Raw genomic sequence first — 18526 nt, forward strand, 5'->3', positions numbered from 1 at the left:
GTATCTATCATCCATGTTATTTGCACATGTCTCATTGTATACGTGCTGAATATGTTTTCTTGTACCAACCACACTTGTTAGACAATAAATGGTCATTTTGGCCGGTGTGCAAAACTCGATGGTAATAACAGCAGCAACAATACAATTGTTTGGTGATCAATCATTCTATTAAATGATTATCCGATGAATATCTAAAAAAAATCAAATAAAATACTCTTCTCCGAAACATCAACATCAAATACATCGTGATTCCCGACGAGAAATTTGCGGAATATCGCATTGCGACTATTCTACGTATAGTCGCAATACGAAAAAGTCCGTCGAACGCAGCCAACTTCACGTTGGTTGTACGAAGTTTCAAGTCGAAATGTCACACTCGATCCAGTTACAACTTCACATTTATCGCAGCGCGAATAGTCGCAGGGTATTCAGCGATAACATTTTGCGGCAACTTTTATTGTGGATACCTATTCGCATTGCGAGTATCCGCACTCAAAAACGGATATGCGACGGATAGTCGACGTACACCTATTTTACCGCAAATTTCTCGTCGGGATTTTGGTTAGTAAGCATGTTTTTTATTTGCCTTTTAATCAAATTAGTTAAATGTAGTGTACTGGTAAACTGAGAAATTGTTGTGAACGGTTATGATGTGGTAGAGAATGTTTTTCTTCCATTTATTTGATTGTGTTGACCTGACAAATCAAAATAAATACAGTTGTAATAGCGTTAATTCATAATTTCTTTTGATAATTTTGAAATTTACTATTTCTATGGTTATGTTTAGCTCGAAAATTAAAAATATACGTAATCCAAATTTGAAAATTCAAACTGAACGTCAAATTATTGTTGTTTTGTCTCGTTGATGTAAAAAATGATATTTTTGTTGTTCAATTTCAACAAGTTGTTTAGTTGCGAGAACAAGTGATTTGCTTATGAGTGCCATCTATGTGACAAATGAATGGGCAAGCGGAATAATGAAACGTAATTCTGTTTTCAAATGAAGTGCCTCTGAGAAAATTTTTCAGTAAAAAAGCCCCACAAAAATATTGTCTGATAAAAATTTGTATGAAAATCTTATTCAGACAATATTTTTGTGGGGCTTTTTTACTGAAAATTTTTCTCAGAGGCACTTCATTTAAAAACAGAATTACGTTTCATTATTCCGCTTGCCCATTCAAATATGATTTCATAACAATAAAATGTTTTTGAAACAATATTTTCTAATGAGAAATTATACTTTTTTCAAGAACAATATTTGAAAATATGTTTTACGTGATTTGACTTTGATTGAACAAAGCCGACTAAAATACGATAACACAATTTGGTGGAAAAAGTCCCGGTTTTGAAAATCAATTTTTACTTTCAATTGAATCGCGCGCGATAGTTCAATCAGCTGTACCAATCGGACAAAAGACAAATGTCATTACTGGCTGCACTGTGTGCAAAATGCAAAATGACCGCAGAATCAATTTGAAACAGAGAGAGCCGGCGGTTCCACTGAAATCATTTTCTCAACTTGTTACATTGTAGTGACTTTTTTTTACAACAAAATTTATTTCGAATAAAAGGTAAGAGTCTATAGTGTAATTAGATATTAGAATTAGAATAAAAAGCGGATCCTCGGGAAAGAAATAGAATTTTATTCGTTGTATACAGACAGAATATTTTATGTACTTTGACTCCATGATCACATAGTGAAATAAACGGGATCTATTGTGGAATTCATTGTTATTTCCTAGAACGCAATGCGAATTCTAATATTTTTTGTTATGACTTCAAACCAAGTTAGAAGTTATTTTATGTTGAAAAATATTAGAAATTTCTTTGTGTTCTAAGAAATAAAAATGAATTTCACAATAAGAAGAAGATGAAGAAGCAGCTCATTTCAGTCCTTGCTCCATGTGTTAGTGCAAATGTTTCCTGTGTACACTGTACATACTCATTTTGTGTAGCACAAAACCGAAGAAAAGGCAGGCTACTAGATGATTTTTCAATATATGTTTACATTGAAATTCGCACCACTACTAAAGTGATCACAGCAATACATGCATTGACCGAATTTGTACTAATACAACTGCGAATATGAAGACTAATTTCGTATAACAAATCGCAAAGTTAAAATATAAACAAATTCTTGTCTGAGTAGCATTGACTGGGTGTGGACTGATACACAAAATATACAGCGCATTTTTTCGATAATCCGTTTTAAGGCATTTTTTATAAATGTAATTTATCTTACGTATTGCCTATATAATTCTAAGAGCATTTTTTCGGCAGTGCGCATACCTAACTTTCGGTCGACAACTGTAAAAATTTAATTTATCAATTAATTTCAGTAAAACGACGAAGAAAAATGGATCCATTTGAGGTTACGATGAATAAAGCCCTTCAAAAATTGGCTGCGGATATCATCCCAAGGGAGGATGCAAAAGTCTGTGCTGATAATGTAAGTCACATTATTTTTCTACATTTCTCGCAATAAATGAAGTAGCTGTTCGATGAAATAATTCCTCTAATTTGTCACACCTTTTCAGATCATCGAATTGCTTCAAACAAAAAGTAAATTTGATATTGGTCGTGTTTGCATTGCCGGTAGCATCGGTAAAAAACTAACAATTATCGGTTCAGATATTGATTTCGTGCTATTCATCAATGACGAACGGCCCATGTTCGGAGATGTTTTAGAAGACTTCGACAATATTCTTACCATGACCGATTCCTTCAACATTAGAGATGTGCACGTGACCAAATATTCGATTCAGTTCAAAGCGTTGGGATTTGAATTCGATGTTTTGCCAGCAGCTAATTTTACCAAAGGTCTTCAGCTTCAAGGTGATACGTTGATCGACATTCAGCAACAACGAGTTTTGGAACATATTGCACAGGACCCAAAAAAGTACGGTTACATGTATTCCAGTTCGTTGGCAGAAGCAGCAGTACGCTTTATGAAGCAACAAGATGGTTTCGTTAACGAAATGGTGCGCATTGCAAAATTTTGGTAAGTCCTAATTGATTTCGTATCACCTTTTTGTTTTCAGTCCTGCGAGAATGCGCTATTTCCGTTGGAACCATGGTTTAATGAATTTTGTTTCTTTTTTAGGTTTAAAACTTTGCATCTCAACGATTTACGTAATCGGTCAGGTGCAAAAAATTGTATTGAACTGATTGCCGTGTATGTTGCAAAGCAAGAGGAAAACATGGAAACCAAGTCTTATCTAAGATCTTTCAAACGTTTCATTGATTATTTGAAGAATTTCGACAATTTGAATATTCATTTTGAAACGGACGAGCACCGAGTTTTGAACAAAAGTCGGCCACGTGTTATGGATCCTGTAAATCCATATAACAATTTGGCGAAAAACTGGGATCGACAATCGATTCAATTGGTGAAAGCTTATGCACATGAATCAAATCGACGTTTAGAGGTTCTTGCCAATTCACGTGCGGCTCGTTTGGATCAACTTTTTGAGCCTCAACCGGTATATCGTCCAGATATGGGTGAAATGTTCGAAAGGAATCCAACGAAAATACAATGGTTGGTTGGCACTGAAACTTTTTCCAGGCTTCCTGATTTGAAAGTTCGCAATGAACGATTCCACACAGATCATAAACTTTGGGGTGGTTTGGAAAATATTAAGAAGTATTTCCAGTTTGCGATACTTGCATCAACCGTATCAAGCTGTGATGAAAATGAAATGAAGGAAGTTGTACTAAATACGATTTCAAGACAAATTTATAATAGTAAAGTGACACGGGTTTCAGCTGAGGGAGAAAAACACGAAGACTATGACGTTACATTCACAATTCCATCGTCGAATCAAACGGCAATTCGTATTAGTTATCGATTGTGAACCTGTCTGTTACTTTTTTTCACCTAATTTCTAATGATTTTAAGACAAAACAATTTGACGTGGTCTTCAGCGAAAACTGTAATTACTGTTCAATGGCAGTTCGTGTTGTTTTCGTTTATATATCTGTTATTCTATTTTTACCATAAGAAAGAAATCATTTTTTACATTTAATGTAACTCATGAATCATTTTCTAATAGATGTATAAGAAAACAATAACAATATTTTAACCAGCTCAACTTTATCATCAACGAACTATCTTTATTCAAAAGATAGAATATCAGCAAAAAAACGCTTTAGTGCCTAGCAAATGGAAGCACTTTTTAAGTTAAGAAAACTTTTTGAAGTTTGATTTTGATTAATCCAAGCATATTTTCATACAATAGTGTAAGCATTGCATGTATTGCATTTTATTTCGTACCTAAATAAAACAAAAAATATAAAAACACGTTGTTTTTTTTTCTACCCAATGTCATTAAAAATTACAGCCAAAGTTTTACCCAATGAATCGCTAGAAATCAAATTAACGTTTATGGTACGAAATTCTTCTCTGGTATGATCACCTTACAAGGTAAAAATGCGCTCAAATGAGAATTGCAATAATGTTCGTAGCTCAATGGATAGAGTTTCTGACCGGCAATCAGAAGGTCCGTGGTTCGACTCCCGGCATAGGAAAGATGCAAATTTTTCCTCTTCTTCTTCGCTTCGAATGAGTGTTAAAGGAGAAAAAAATTGGCATTTACTCCATACGATACGTTTCGGAATTTTCATTGAGTATTTGCTCGTAGTATTCGCTTGCCGAATTAAGCAAATTAAAGCAATTGAATCGTTGCGATTCTAATATTGTAGAGTCAAAAAGTAGCATTATCTTAAATACTTGAGTAGTTTAGTATGACTTTACGGCACCAGTTCATGTGCTAAAAAGGAACAAAAATCTTCTCGGGTTGTAGAGGATGTTTTTCATTCATTTACTGGATTGTTTTGACCTGGCAAATCAAAACAAATACAGTCAATTCATGATTTCCTTTGATAATTTTGAAATTTACAATTTCTACTGTTTTTTATAACTTACAAATTAAAAATATACGCACTCCAAATTTAAAAATTCAAACTGAACATCAAGTTATTGTTGTGTTGTCTCATTGATTGGAAAAATAAAACTTGTGCAAAACAAGTTGTTTAGTTTACATGTAATTTACTAATGAGTACCATCTATGTGAAAAAGTTGATGTCGTAACAATGGAATGCTTTGAAACAATATTTTCTTATGTGAAAGCATACTTTTTTCAAGAACAATATTCTAGAATGCATGCAATATGTTTCACATGATTTGACTTTGATTATACTAAAATGATTAAAATACGATAGCACACAAATTGGTGAAAAAAGTCCCGATTTCAAAGTTGAATTTTTAATTTCAATTGAATCGCGTGGGATAGTTCAATCAGATGTGCCAATCGGAGAAAAGAAAAATGGCATCACTGACTGCACTGTGTGCAAAATGACCTCATAGTGAATTATTATAAACAAAGAGAGCCGGCAGTTCCACTGAAATCATTTTCTCAACTTGTTGCGTTGCTGTGATTTTTTTTTATCACAAAATTTAATTCGAACAAAAGGTAAGAGTCCATAGTGTAATTAGGTATTAGAAATGAGAATAAAAAGCGGATCCTCGGGAAAGAAATAGAATTTTGCTCGCTGTATACAGACAGAATATTGTATGTATGTACTTTCGCTCAATAATCAGGTACTGAAATAAACGGGATTTATTGTGAAATTCATTGTTATTTCCTAGAACGCAATGTGACTTCTAATGTTTTGTATTATGACTTCAAACCATACTAGAGGTTATTTTACGGTAGAAATATTAGAAATTTCTTTGTGTTCTAAGAAATAAAAATGAATTTCACAATAAGAAGAAGACGAAGAAGCGGCTCATTTCCGTCCCTACTCCATGTATTAGTGCAAATGATTTCTATGTATATACTCATAGCTACATGAATCTGAAGAAAGGCAGGCTTCTATATGATTTTGTAATTAATACAGTACGCCCCCGCAAATTAGAAATGAAATGTCCCGAGACCATTTCCAATTTGCGGAGTTTTCTAATTTCTGAGGATTTTTCAATTTCATCCAAAAACGGTGTATCAAATGAAAAACTGATAGGGGGAATGATTTGCTTAATTGAAAACAATATATTGAACACTGTTCAATCAAGTTATTTTAGTGATTAAAAATATATAGTAAGTCTGTTAGTTTATTTTACTGGACTACTTTTTACTTTTAAACTATTCCTCGGAACAAACCGAAATGAATGATGACCTATCTTACGATAGTAAACAGAAAACGTTAGCATTCTATATACAAGTTTGTATATGCAAATTCTCTGATGGAACAAATCGGTTTTGATTTGTTAATGATTGATGATTGACGCAGACAATATGGAACAATTTACTTCTTGACTTAATTTTTAACTTCATGGTAAACGTTGAAAATCCCAAGCTGATCTGCTAATATAGTTATTCAACGAAATGGAAAAGACTTTCATTACGTTTTTTCATTAAAAATGAAGTAAATTTCCCTTTGTCTTGAATGAAATGATTCGGAAACCCCGTAAATTAGAAATGAACCCCGGAAATTAGAAATTTTCCATACAAATTTTCAAACCTGGAATTCATTCCTAATTTCTGAGGTTTTCTAATTCTCGGGTTTCTAATTTGCGGGGGCGTACTGTATTTGCAATAAAATTTGCACCACTACTAGGGTGATTACAGCAATACATGCATTGATGGCGTTTGTACAAACACAACTGTGAATGTGAAGACGAATTTCGTAAGCCTTTCTATTTATAACAAATCACGGAGTCAAAATATAAACAAATTCTTGTCTGAGTAGCATTGACTGGGTGTGGACTGATACACACCAGTACACAGCGCATTTTTTAGAACATTAAATTTCCAGCATTTTATATAAATGTAACTTATCTTGGGTAGTGCGTCTATAATTCTAAGTGCATATTTTTGGCAGTGAGCGTCCTTAACTTGTGGTTGACAACTGTAACAATTTAATTTATCAATTAATTTCAGTAAAACGACGAAGAAAAATGGATCCATTTGAGGTTGATATGAATAAAGCTTTTCAAAAATTTGCTAAGGATATCATTCCAAGTGATGAAGAGTTGAAGAAAGCAAATGTCTCTGCCGACAGAGTAAGTCACATTACTTTTGTATATTTCTCGCAATAAATACCGTAGCTATTCGATAAAATAATTCCTCTCATTTAACACACCTTTTCAGATCATCAAATTGCTTCAAACAAAAAGTAAATTTGATATTGACCGTGTTTGCATTGCCGGTAGTACCGGTAAAAAACTAACAATTATCGGTTCAGATATTGATTGCGTGCTATTCATCAATGACGAACGGCCCAAGTTTGAAGATGTTTTAGATGACTTCGAAGACATTCTCACCATGACCGATTCTTTCAACGATAAAGATATGAAGAAAACGCCATATTCAATTCAGTTCAAAGCTTTTGGATTAAAGTTCGACGTTTTGCCAGCAGCTAATTTTACCAAAGGTCTTCAGCTTCAAGGTGATTCGTTGATCAACACTCAGCAGCAACGAGTTTTGGCACACATCAAACAGGACCCAAAAAAGTACGGTTACATGTATTCCAGTTCGTTGGCAGAAGCAGCAGTACGCTTTATGAAGCGACAAGATGGTTTCGTTAACGAAATGGTGCGCATTGCAAAATTTTGGTAAGTCCTAATTGGTTTCGTATCACCTTTTTATTTTCAGTCCTGCGAGAATGCGCTATTTCCGTTGGAACCATGGTTTAATGAATTTTGTTTCTTTTTTAGGTTTAAAACTTTGCATTTCAACGATTTACGTAATCGGTCAGGTGGAAAAAATTGTATTGAGCTGATTGCCGTGTATGCAGCAAAGCAAGAGGAAAACATGGAAACCAAGTCTTATCTAAGATCTTTCAAACGTTTCATGGATTATTTGAAGAATTTCGACAATTTGAATATTCATTTTGAAACGGATGACGATAAAGATCGACCACGTGTTATGGATCCAGTAAATCCATATAACAATTTAGCGAAAAACTGGACGAAATCTATTCATTTGCTAAAAGATTACGCAAACGAATCGAATAAACGTTTACAGAGTCTTGCCGATTCACGTAGGGCTCGTTTGGATGAACTTTTTGAGCCACAGCCGGTGTATCGTCCAAACATGCATGGACAATGGATCGTTGGCGTTGACACTGAAACCTTTTCCAGGTTGCCTGATTTAAAAATTCGCAATAAACATTTCGACACAGATGAACTGCGGCGTGGTTTGGAAACTCTTAAGGATCATTTCCAGTCTGCGGTACTTGCATCAGGGGCATCAAGCTGTGATGAAAATCAAATAAGGGAAGTTTTAACAAAAATGATTTCAAGAGAAATTTACAATTCCAATTCCACATGGTATCCATCTAATGCAAAACACGAAGACTGTGATGTCACATTCACAATTCCATCGCCGAATGAAAAGGCAATTCAAATAAGTTATCGATTGTAAACCTGTCTGTCATTTTATTTTCACCTACTTTCTAACGATTTTAAGACAAAAATATTCTACGTGGTCTTCAGCGAGAACTGTAATTACTGTTCAATGGCAGTTCGTGTTGTTTTCGTTTATATATCTGTTATTCCATTTTTGCCAAAAGAAAGAAATCAATTTTTTTTACATTTAACGTAACTCATGAACCATTTATATAATATATGTATAAGAAAACATATATATTACTCAAAAACAATATTTTAACCAGCCCAACTTCATCACCAACGAACTATCTTTATTCGAAAGATAGAATATTAACAAAAAACACTCTAGTGTCTGCAAACACCATGGCCAATTAGGACACTTTTCAAGTTAAAATAATTTTTTGAAGTTGGATATTGATTAATTTGGGCATTCATACAAAAGTGTAAGCATTGCATGTATTGCATTTTATTTCCTATCTAAATAAAACAAAAAACATAAAAACACAACGTTGTTTTTTTTCTACCTGATGTCATTAAAAATTACAGCAAAACTTTCAACGTTACCATCTGAATTGGATGACTGCCAAGAGAAAAACCATTTAATACCCAATGAATCGCTAGAAATCAAATAAAATACTCTACTTCGAATCATCAACGCCGATTTTCTAGATTTTGGTTAATAAGCACGTTTTTTATTTGCCTTTTTAATCAAATTAACGCTAATGCTGTTAACAGAACTGATAGTGAGTGCATAATCATCGATGTCACAATAAAAAATCGATCGATATACGTATGAAAAATATAGTTAAATGTAGTGTACTGGTAAACTGAGAAATTTTTGTGAACGGTTATGATGTTGTAGATTATGTTTTTCTTTCATTTACTGGATTGTGTTGACCTGACAAATCGAAACCAATACAGTTGTAATAGCGTTAATTCATAATTTCCTTTTATAATTTCGAAATTTACTATTTCTACCAGAGTTTGACTCAGGCGACAGATATATGCTTTAGCATAGAAACAATACCCGCATATTTTTTGGTTTGTCTACTCTCAGTATATAACGGTACCCAGCTTCATCCAGTATCAGCACGCACACTGAACGTGGTAGTATAGGACGGTTTGTTTACGGAGAAAAAAATTGTTTATAAACCAAATCTACCAGAACTATACAGCGCTATAAACCTTAACATAGGACAGCATTGCTGCCGTCTAAATACATTGCGCTGTATCTCTGGAAGATTTTGTTTATAAACAATTTTTTTTCTTTGTAAACAAACCGTTCTATAATCTATATTACTACGTTTAGTGTGCATGCTGATACTCGATGAAGCTGGGTGCCGTTATATACTGAGAGTGGACGAACCAAAAAAATATGCGGATATTTTTGCTATGCTAAAGCATATATCTGTCGCCTGAGTCAAACTCTGATTTCTACGGCTATGTATAACTCAAAAATTAAAAATATACAATTATACATACTCCAAATTTGAAAATTCAAATTTGATCGTCAAATTATTGTTGTTTTGTCTCGTTGATGTAAAAAAAGATATTTGCGTAGAACAAGTTGTTTAGTTGCGAGTACGAGTGTTTAGCTTATGAGTGCCATCTATGTGACAAATATGATTTCATAACAATGGAATGCTTTGAAACAATATTTTCTTATGTGAAAGTATACTTTTTCAAAGGAAAATATTCCAAAATGCTTGCATATGTTTCACATGATTTGACTTTGATTAAACAAAAAACGATTAAAATACGATAACACAATTTGGTGAAAAAAGTCTCGATTTTAAAGTTCAATTTTTAATTTCAATTGAATCGCGCGCAATAGTTCAATCAGCTGTACCAATCGGACAAAAGATAAATGTCATCACTGGCTACACTGTGTGCAAAATTACGTCTTAGTGAATTATTGTAAACAAAGAGAGCCGGCAGTTCCACTAAAATTATTTTCTTAACTTGTTGCTTTGCAGTGACTTCTTTATCACAAAATTTAATTCGAACAGAAGGTAAGAGTCTAAAGTATAATTAGATATTAGAATGAAAAGCGGATTCTTAACAAAGAAATAGAATTTTGCTCGGTTCATCGCTGTACGCAGACAAAAAATTGTATATAATTTGACTCCATGATAACATAATAAAATAAACGGGATTTATTGTTTCATAATAAGAAGAAGATGAAGAACCGACTTATTTTCGTCCCTGCCCCATGTATTAGCTATACAAAACCAAAGAAAAGGCAGGCTACTAGATGATTTTTCAATAGATGTTTACATTAAAGTTTGCACTACTACTGGAGTGATCTCTGCAATATATGCATCGACAGCACTTGTACTAATACAACTGTGAATCCGAAGATAAATTTCGTATAACAAATCGCGGAGTCAGATTATAAACAAATTAATAAATAGCATTGACTGGGTGTGGACTGATACACACGATCACACAGCGCATTTTTTTTAATAATTCGTTTTCGGGCATTTCATATTGAATCTTGCGTATTGCGTCTATATTTCTAAGTACATATTTTTCGGCAGTGGGCATACTTAACCTTTGGTTGGCAACTGTAAAAATCTAATTTAACAAATAATTTCAGTAAAACAACGAAGAAAAATGGATCCGTTTGAGGTTGCAATGAATAAAGCCCTTCAAAAATTGGCTGCGGATATCATCCCAAGTGATGATGCAAAAGTCTGCGCCGACAAAGTAAGTCACATTATTATACAAATATATATTTCTCGCAATAAATACCGTAGCTATTCGATAAAATATTTTCTCTCATTTGTCAAATCTTTTCAGATCATCAAATTGCTTCAAACAAAAAGTAAATTTGATGTTGGTCGTGTTTGCATTGCCGGTAGCATCGGTAAAAAAATAACAATCATCGGTTCAGATATTGATTGCGTATTGTTCATCAATGACGAACGGCCCATGTTCGGAGATGTTTTAGATGACTTTGAAAACATTCTCACCATGACGGATTCCTTCAATATAAGAGATGTGCACAAAACGAAACATTCAATTCAATTCAAAGCTTTGGGATTCGAGTTCGATATTTTGCCAGCAGCGAATTTTACCAATGGTCTTCAGCTTCAAGGTGATGCCTTGATCAACACTCAGCAGCAACGAGTTTTGGCATACATCAAAAAGGACCCAAAAAAGTACGGCTACATGTATTCCAGTTCGTTGACGGATGCAGTAATACGCTTCATGAAGCGACAAGATGGTTTCGTTAACGAAATGGTGCGCATTGCAAGGTTTTGGTAAGTCTTGTTTGGTTTCGTATGAAGCAAAACCTTCCTTTTTGCATTGGATCATGATTTAATGAATTTTGTTTTTTTTTATTTAGGTATAAAACTTTGCATTTCAACGATTATGTATCAGGTGCGAAAACGTTGATTGAACTAGTTGCCGTGTACGCAGCAAAGAAAGAACAAAACATGGAAACCAAGTCTTATCTAAGATCTTTCAAACGTTTCATTGATTATTTGAAAAATTTCGAACATTTGAAATTTAGGTGAAATGTTCGAAAACAATCCAACAAAAATACAATGGTTGGTTAGCACTGAAACTTTTTCCAGGCTTCCTGATTTAAAAGTTCGCAATGAACAATTCCACACAGATCATAAACTTTGGGGTGGTTTGGAAAATATTAGGAAGTATTTCCAGTTTGCGATACTTTCATCAAGGGCATCAAGCTGTGACGAAAGTCAAACAAAGGAAATTGTTCAAAATACGATTTCAAGACAAATTTACAATAGTAAAGTGACATGGGTTTCAGCTGAGGGAGAAAAACACGAAGACTATGACGTTACATTTACAATTCCATCGTCGAATGAAAGAGCAGTTCGTATTAGTTATCGATTGTGAACCTGTCTGTCACTTTTTTCATCTACTTTCTAACGATTTTAAGACAAAACAAATTGACGTGGTCTTCAGCGAAAACTGTAATTACTGTTCAAAAGGCAGCTCGTGTTGTTTTCGTTTATAAACGTTTTTTTATATCTGTTATTCTATTTTTTTCATAAGAACGAAATCATTTTTTTACATTAAATGTAACTCATTAACCATTTTCTAATAGATGTTTAAGAAAACATATATATTACTCAAAAACAATATTTTAACCAGCTCAGCTTTATCATCAACAAACTATCTTTGTTCAAAAGATAGAATATTAAGAAAAAAATGCTCTAGTGCCAGCAAATCGAAGCACTTTTTATGTTAAGAAAACTTTTTGAAGTTTGATTCTGATTAATTTAAGCATATTTTCATACAAAAGTGTAAGCATTGCATTTATTGCATTTTATTTTGTATCTGAATAAAACAAAAAAAAAAACATTGAAAAACGTTGATATTATCTACCTGATGTCATTAAAAATTACAGCGAAAGTTTCAACGTTACCATCTGAATTGGATGACTACCAAGAGAAATACCATTTAATACCCAATGAATCGCTAGAAATCAAATAAAATACTCTACTTCGAATCATCAACGCCGATTTTCTAGATTTTGGTTAATAAGCACGTTTTTTATTTGCCTTTTTAATCAAATTAACGCTAATGCTGTTAACAGAACTGATAGTGAGTGCATAAACATCGATGTCACAATCAAGAATCGATCGATGTACGTATGAAAAAATAGTTAAATGTAGTGTACTGGTAAACTGAGAAATTGTTGTGAACGGTTATGATGTGGTAGAGGATGTTATTCTTTCATTTACTGGATTGTGTTGACCTGACAAATCGAAACAAAAGAGAAAGTTTTAGTTTTATTTTTTTCTAAATAAATTTTCTTTCAATAATTGCATGTAGTTCTACTCACAATATCATCAATTTTCAAAATTGATCGAACGGTTTCTGAAGCTAATGTGATCGCAGATACGGAGACGAGAAGCGGTTGCACGACATTTTCGGTTAAAATATCGGTGATTGATCCCTTACGTACATTGATGCCAGTATTGATCTCGCCTTGTGCGTGACGATTTCTCAATTCAGTCACCGTGGTGATTGGATTGAGACCCGCATTTTCGGCCAATGTCGATGGAATCACTTCCAATGCTTCGGCAAATGCACGGAAACAGTAGGCGTCGACACCTTCCAATGTGTTTGAATAAGCGGCCAATTGCAAAGCCAATTCGATCTCGGGTGCTCCACCACCAGCAATCAATGCCTTTCTCTTAACTAAGCATCGAACAACGCACAAAGCGTCGTGAATTGATCGTTCTGCTTCTTCCAAAACCAATTTGTTTGATCCACGTACGATGACTGAAACGGTACGTCCTTGATTTTGAATACCGGTGATCTTGACAAATTTGTTCGTTCCGCTAGCAACCTCCTCAGCCAAATCGGCTGTCACCAAATTTTCGGCTACAAAATGATCGAGCGATGCGATTGGTCGGCATCCAAGTGTTTTGCATACGAATTCAATTTGATCACGTTCAATGTCTTTGACAACCATAACTTTGATTTTGTCCAAGAAATGAATGGCCAAATCGGAGACGGCGTCGCGCAAGATCGATTTCTGTACTAATAGAACGTTGCAGCCAGCTTTTTTGATTTGTTTGACAATGTTCAAAATGTAGGCACGTTCTTCTTTCAATACACGATCCATGGCGGCATAGTCTGACACAATGACATTATGGTCCATGTCAGTCTTTGGTGGTGAAATACAGAATTGAATCAAACCGATTTTCACCTTTTCCAAGCGTTTCGGTCCATTCACACCGGCCGTTCGTTCTGTGAACACCAAACCATCGATCAATTCAGTATCTTCGATGGTACCACCCAAACTACGGATGACTTTGATGTTTTTCAAGTCAACGCGTTCCTCTTGACCCGGTTCCGTGACTTTTAACACCGCATCGACGGCCAATGGAGCCAATATGCTGCCCTGTTGTGACACAACTTTCGAGCTAAGTGAGGTAGATGCACTTTTGATCAAACTATCACGATCTGATAGCTCGACGGGCTTTGACATTGCCGTGAGAATCTCAACAGCTTTCGTACTGCAGCGTTGGAAGGCGTCTGAGATTGCGGTTGGATGAATACCTTTTTGAAGTAAACGATCAGCAGCTTCAAGCAATGCTCCTGCAATAACGACAACCGATGTGGTACCATCACCAGCCTCAACATCTTGCGCACGTGACAATTCGACCAACATTTTTGCAGCTGGATGAATCACATTCATTTGCTTCAGAATTGTGGCACCATCGTTTGTAATTGTGACTTCACCATTTCCGGCTTGGATCTAAAATACGCAATTTTGGTTTTAGTTTTGGAAAAAATCGGACAAAAATTAGAAGTCACAATAAGTTTCTTACCATTTTGTCCATGCCTCGAGGACCCAAACTCGTACGGATGGCATCGGAAACAGCTGAAATCGGAAAAAAGATTGGTTTGATTTAATATTAACTCACTTTACATTGCTTTTCATTCGAAAGATTGATGTTTGATGTAAAATCGCAGAACATTGATCGAATAGCCATTGAAAAGTTTTCCGCTTGATTGGTGCTGTCAACTGTCATATGACTTGAAAATGCATACAAAGAAATGCATAAAACAATTTTAATACTCGAAATTCCATAAAAATCCTTGTGAAACACTGAAAAATCCCCAAATTCTATCAAGCTCTTCCATTTTATGCACAAAAACTTCTAAAGTTTAGACTAAACAACGTGCCCAACAACAATCGATACTTCTAGAACCCATGACTAACCAATGGAACGCTAAACAAGAGCGTAATAAACCAAATGTTTTTTTCATCACGTATACACTGAAAACTACTATGATTTTACAATGCAAACGTCGGGAAATGAGATTTTCACCATTAAAAACACATAAACACCAGATATCAACATGAAATTCATAGAATTTTGTCAATTTTTTCGGAAATTCTTTACCTTTTGCTGCATTGATGTTGCTGCTACGAACATCAGCCGGTTTGCTTTTGTCTTTATAGGCCTGACCGACGGGTTTTACCTTAACTAAACCACCTTTTGGAGCCATCGTTCCTTATTGATGTGAAATACTTTGGAAATTAACAAAAATAATTAGTTTGGATGGCCGATGATTTCGGATTTTTGCAAATTTCTATTTCAAATAAAAACTCACTGAATGAATCACTGTTGCGGTATTGAGCCAAAGCACTGAATTGGTTTGAAGTTTTGATTGACAGCTCGCATTAGGCTTGCCATCGCTGAGTTTTGGCGGAATGTTTTTTTTTAATTTCTTCGGTTCATTTTGCGCGTCTTAAAACAATTATATTTATCAAAAATGGGAAAAAATGAATTTTTTTGATACTTTTCAAAGGAAAATCATTAATAAATTGATAAAAAAAATTCAAACAAAATTTATTCGTTATACCAAACTTGGTGAACCTTGGTAAGACTGACACTTCGACCGCACTATGGTCAACCCAATCAAATGAAAGCGGCTGTCAAGCCTAGCACATACATTTCTTGTACGTATCAAAACGATTAACCAACAAATAAATTGTTTTGATTGTAAAATTTTAAGAAAATTTAACAAAAAAATTCATCGAAAATGGCAAAACGTGCCGCAGATTCAGTCATTGCTATTCAAGACCTAAAGCGATCGAGAAATGAGTTGGTTGCTATTACAAGCCGGGACAAGGCACTTCTTGAAACCGTAAGAAACTTAACAAGCACAAAGAATACATTGAATTTACATAGAAATTCAATTTTACTGACTTAAAATGTGTGTTTTTTTTAGGGTGTAAAACGAACATCGAATCTTTTTTCGCCGATTATGCTTCTGGAGGGTCATGAAGGTGAGGTATTTGGTTGTGAATTTCATCCAGAAGGTGAACATCTTCTCTCCACCGGTTTCGATCGAAAGATTTGTAAGTGTTTGCACTGTTCTACAGGAACATTCGTTTGTTTTTTCTTTTGGTTTTTCCTCTCATTGCTCTCGATAATTTTCAATCCAATAATAATTCATGTTCAATATTCCCTTTTAGTACTCTGGACTGTGTACGACGAATGTGAAAATGTGAGCATGATGACTGGACACACGGGTGCAATCATGGAAGCTCATTTCTCGACCGATGGTTCGAATGTATATACCTGTGCAACGGACAAAACTCTCTCGATTTGGGATGTGCCAACATCACAGCGTATCCGAAAGCTCAAAGGTCACACTGGATTTGTGAATTCGGTGTGTGCAACGCGCAGAGGCAATCCGACATTGGTATCAGGTTCGGATGATTGTACGATCAAAATATGGGATCCGCGTAAGAAGCAAGTGGTACACACACTGGACAACAATTATCAAGTGACGGCCGTTTGTTTCAATGATACGGGCGAATACGTGGTGAGTGGTGGCATCGATAACGACGTCAAAGTATGGGACATTCGTAAAAATGAAATCGTATACACACTCACTGGCCACTCAGATACTGTAACTGGTGTGACACTATCACCAGATGGTTCGTACATTTTGTCGAACTCCATGGATAATACGCTTCGTGTGTGGGATATCCGACCATACGCACCGATCGAACGTTGCATTCAAACATTTATGGGCCATCAACACAATTTCGAAAAGAATTTGCTTCGAAGCTGCTGGTCACCGGACGGTACGCGAGTCTCGGCTGGCTCAAGTGATCGCTTTGTTTATATCTGGGATTTTAGCAGCGGTCGCATTTTGTACAAACTCCCTGGTCACAATGGCAGCGTCAACGATGTCGATTTCCATCCCAACGAACCAATCGTCCTGTCTGGATCAAGCGACAAGAATCTTTATTTAGGCGAAATCGACGCATAAATCACATCAATTTTCATGATTTTTTTTGTGTATGAATAAATTTCCATTTATTTTTAATTCAAATATTATAAAATAACAAAATGACGAATTGAATAAAATCGATTTCGATTTAAAGTTATGGGTTTTAATTCTTCGGTGCTCCGTAGGCGTCCGGCATTCGCTCAATGGTGTACTTGTGCTGAGAAACGTACATGACAGGAACACCTTGGTAAAAAGAAGAAGGATTTGCGTTAATTCGATTGATTTTTTTTAGAATTTTCAGTTTTTTCGTTCCTAAAGCCGATTTTGGTCTAGTGAAACTGAAGTGACTCATAGTTTTGCCTGAACATTTCAAATTACCTGGAATTTTGCGAATTCGATTCTTCAAATCTCTGTCATTGGTTGCCACGATGTAGCACTTGTGCTGTGTGATACGATTCACAATACAGTCATCGGCATATGTGCCTTTGTGCATGCAGGTTATTCTCTGGAACCGTGGATCTTTCACAATTTTCAATGCCATCTTATACTTTTGGCCCATTTTTTCCAATTCGGCCATCACACAATCGGTAATATATGGTATGCACTTGGCATACAAACAGTCCATCATATTTTTAATAATATCCAATTTGTTTTTGATACTATAATGCACGAAATTGGTATCGACCAAAATGTGATATGGTGGACCTAGTTGTGTGTTGTATTGGAAAAAGAGTGCTGACGATTGTTGTGGAGCTTCGGTTATTTTCAACTCTTGTGGGTCGAGTGGCTTCTTTTTCGGTGGTGCACGATCTTTTGCTTTGAGTCGGGAATCTGTCGGTTTGATCATACGATTCAATTGCGCCTTCCTCTGTTTCGAATTCACCTTACACTGCTTCTTTCCCTTTGATCAAAACAAAGCATATTTTTAGGTTAGAATCACGATGAAAACACAAGTTTTTTTTGGGAATCCTTTTTAAAATACAAGATTTTATAAATTACCATTTTGATATTTTGCCTAATTTATATCTCTTGAGGAAAAACTTCTAGCTTCCGTCTTCGAATTCGCTTCAAAAATCAAAGAAATCACATAAACGCAGAGTAGCGGCCTTATATCAACACGTTTGTTATAAGTGTAAACAGAGAATACCACATGATATACTCCATTGACAGCCGCATGTGTTGTCAAATCGTTAATGTTTGAAGGAACACAACGCCATCTTATGGCGGTTGACCAATTTTATATCAGAAAATTGAACCAACAACTGAAACATTGGTGATTTTATTGAATACGATGAAAATCGGATTTGAACATCGAAATCAGTAGAATAACAATATCAACCTAGAAATGTGGTTCTTCTAGCATTTGGCTGGATCACGTTTGAGTTTGTG

The 18526-nt window shown here is 35.0% G+C and overlaps 6 protein-coding genes across 12 annotated transcripts; 4 read left to right on the top strand and 2 right to left on the bottom strand.

The window, feature by feature from the left end:
* Positions 1 to 254: 254 nt before the first annotated feature.
* LOC129566459 (2'-5'-oligoadenylate synthase 1A-like) lies at positions 255 to 4298 on the top strand. Of its 3 annotated transcripts, none has more exons than XM_055442411.1 (5): positions 255 to 561; positions 1251 to 1571; positions 2340 to 2449; positions 2538 to 3001; positions 3104 to 4298. In XM_055442411.1, the coding sequence occupies exons 3-5, from the start codon at positions 2357 to 2359 to the stop codon at positions 3852 to 3854; spliced, it is 1308 nt and encodes a 435-aa protein (XP_055298386.1). In that variant the 5' UTR covers positions 255 to 561; positions 1251 to 1571; positions 2340 to 2356; the 3' UTR covers positions 3855 to 4298. The 3 variants fall into 3 exon arrangements, with proteins under 3 accessions (XP_055298386.1, XP_055298388.1, XP_055298387.1); XM_055442413.1 differs by having other exon boundaries at positions 1388 to 1571; XM_055442412.1 differs by lacking the exons at positions 255 to 561; positions 1251 to 1571 and adding an exon at positions 2055 to 2228.
* A 1115-nt stretch (positions 4299 to 5413) lies between these two features.
* On the top strand, positions 5414 to 8891 carry LOC129566460 (2'-5'-oligoadenylate synthase 2-like). Of its 3 annotated transcripts, none has more exons than XM_055442415.1 (4): positions 5414 to 5471; positions 6939 to 7060; positions 7149 to 7612; positions 7715 to 8891. In XM_055442415.1, exons 2-4 carry the CDS (start codon positions 6956 to 6958, stop codon positions 8421 to 8423), a joined length of 1278 nt encoding a protein of 425 aa, XP_055298390.1. In that variant the 5' UTR covers positions 5414 to 5471; positions 6939 to 6955; the 3' UTR covers positions 8424 to 8891. The 3 variants fall into 3 exon arrangements, with proteins under 3 accessions (XP_055298390.1, XP_055298391.1, XP_055298389.1); XM_055442416.1 differs by lacking the exon at positions 5414 to 5471 and adding an exon at positions 6738 to 6878; XM_055442414.1 differs by lacking the exon at positions 5414 to 5471 and adding an exon at positions 6764 to 6827.
* Positions 8892 to 9184: 293 nt separating this feature from the next.
* Positions 9185 to 15577, bottom strand: LOC129566462 (T-complex protein 1 subunit delta). Of its 2 annotated transcripts, XM_055442417.1 has the most exons (5): positions 15503 to 15577; positions 15292 to 15419; positions 14713 to 14765; positions 13215 to 14639; positions 12892 to 13127 (listed from the first exon to the last, which is right to left on the bottom strand). In XM_055442417.1, exons 2-5 carry the CDS (start codon positions 15395 to 15397, stop codon positions 13110 to 13112), a joined length of 1602 nt encoding a protein of 533 aa, XP_055298392.1. In that variant the 5' UTR covers positions 15398 to 15419; positions 15503 to 15577; the 3' UTR covers positions 12892 to 13109. The 2 variants fall into 2 exon arrangements, with proteins under 2 accessions (XP_055298393.1, XP_055298392.1); XM_055442418.1 differs by lacking the exons at positions 12892 to 13127; positions 15503 to 15577 and adding an exon at positions 9185 to 9287 and having other exon boundaries at positions 15292 to 15496.
* On the top strand, positions 10264 to 12738 carry LOC129566463 (uncharacterized). 2 transcript variants are annotated; one of them, XM_055442419.1, is made up of 4 exons: positions 10264 to 10911; positions 10989 to 11098; positions 11192 to 11655; positions 11742 to 12738. In XM_055442419.1, exons 2-4 carry the CDS (start codon positions 11006 to 11008, stop codon positions 11911 to 11913), a joined length of 729 nt encoding a protein of 242 aa, XP_055298394.1. In that variant the 5' UTR covers positions 10264 to 10911; positions 10989 to 11005; the 3' UTR covers positions 11914 to 12738. The 2 variants fall into 2 exon arrangements, with proteins under 2 accessions (XP_055298394.1, XP_055298395.1); XM_055442420.1 differs by having other exon boundaries at positions 10282 to 10401.
* A 235-nt stretch (positions 15578 to 15812) lies between the features above and the next one.
* On the top strand, positions 15813 to 17291 carry LOC129566464 (U5 small nuclear ribonucleoprotein 40 kDa protein). Its single transcript, XM_055442421.1, has 3 exons — positions 15813 to 16039; positions 16124 to 16253; positions 16371 to 17291. Exons 1-3 carry the CDS (start codon positions 15935 to 15937, stop codon positions 17174 to 17176), a joined length of 1041 nt encoding a protein of 346 aa, XP_055298396.1. The 5' UTR covers positions 15813 to 15934; the 3' UTR covers positions 17177 to 17291.
* LOC129566465 (rRNA-processing protein FCF1 homolog) lies at positions 17196 to 18287 on the bottom strand. Its single transcript, XM_055442422.1, has 3 exons — positions 18137 to 18287; positions 17516 to 18038; positions 17196 to 17380 (listed from the first exon to the last, which is right to left on the bottom strand). Exons 1-3 carry the CDS (start codon positions 18137 to 18139, stop codon positions 17301 to 17303), a joined length of 606 nt encoding a protein of 201 aa, XP_055298397.1. The 5' UTR covers positions 18140 to 18287; the 3' UTR covers positions 17196 to 17300.
* Between the last annotated feature and the right edge of the window lie 239 nt (positions 18288 to 18526).

This window comes from Sitodiplosis mosellana, unplaced genomic scaffold (assembly GCF_009176505.1).
Source record: "Sitodiplosis mosellana isolate CC-2019 unplaced genomic scaffold, AAFC_SMos_1.0 Smas_scaffold_3, whole genome shotgun sequence".
Lineage (NCBI taxonomy): Eukaryota > Metazoa > Arthropoda > Insecta > Diptera > Cecidomyiidae > Sitodiplosis > Sitodiplosis mosellana.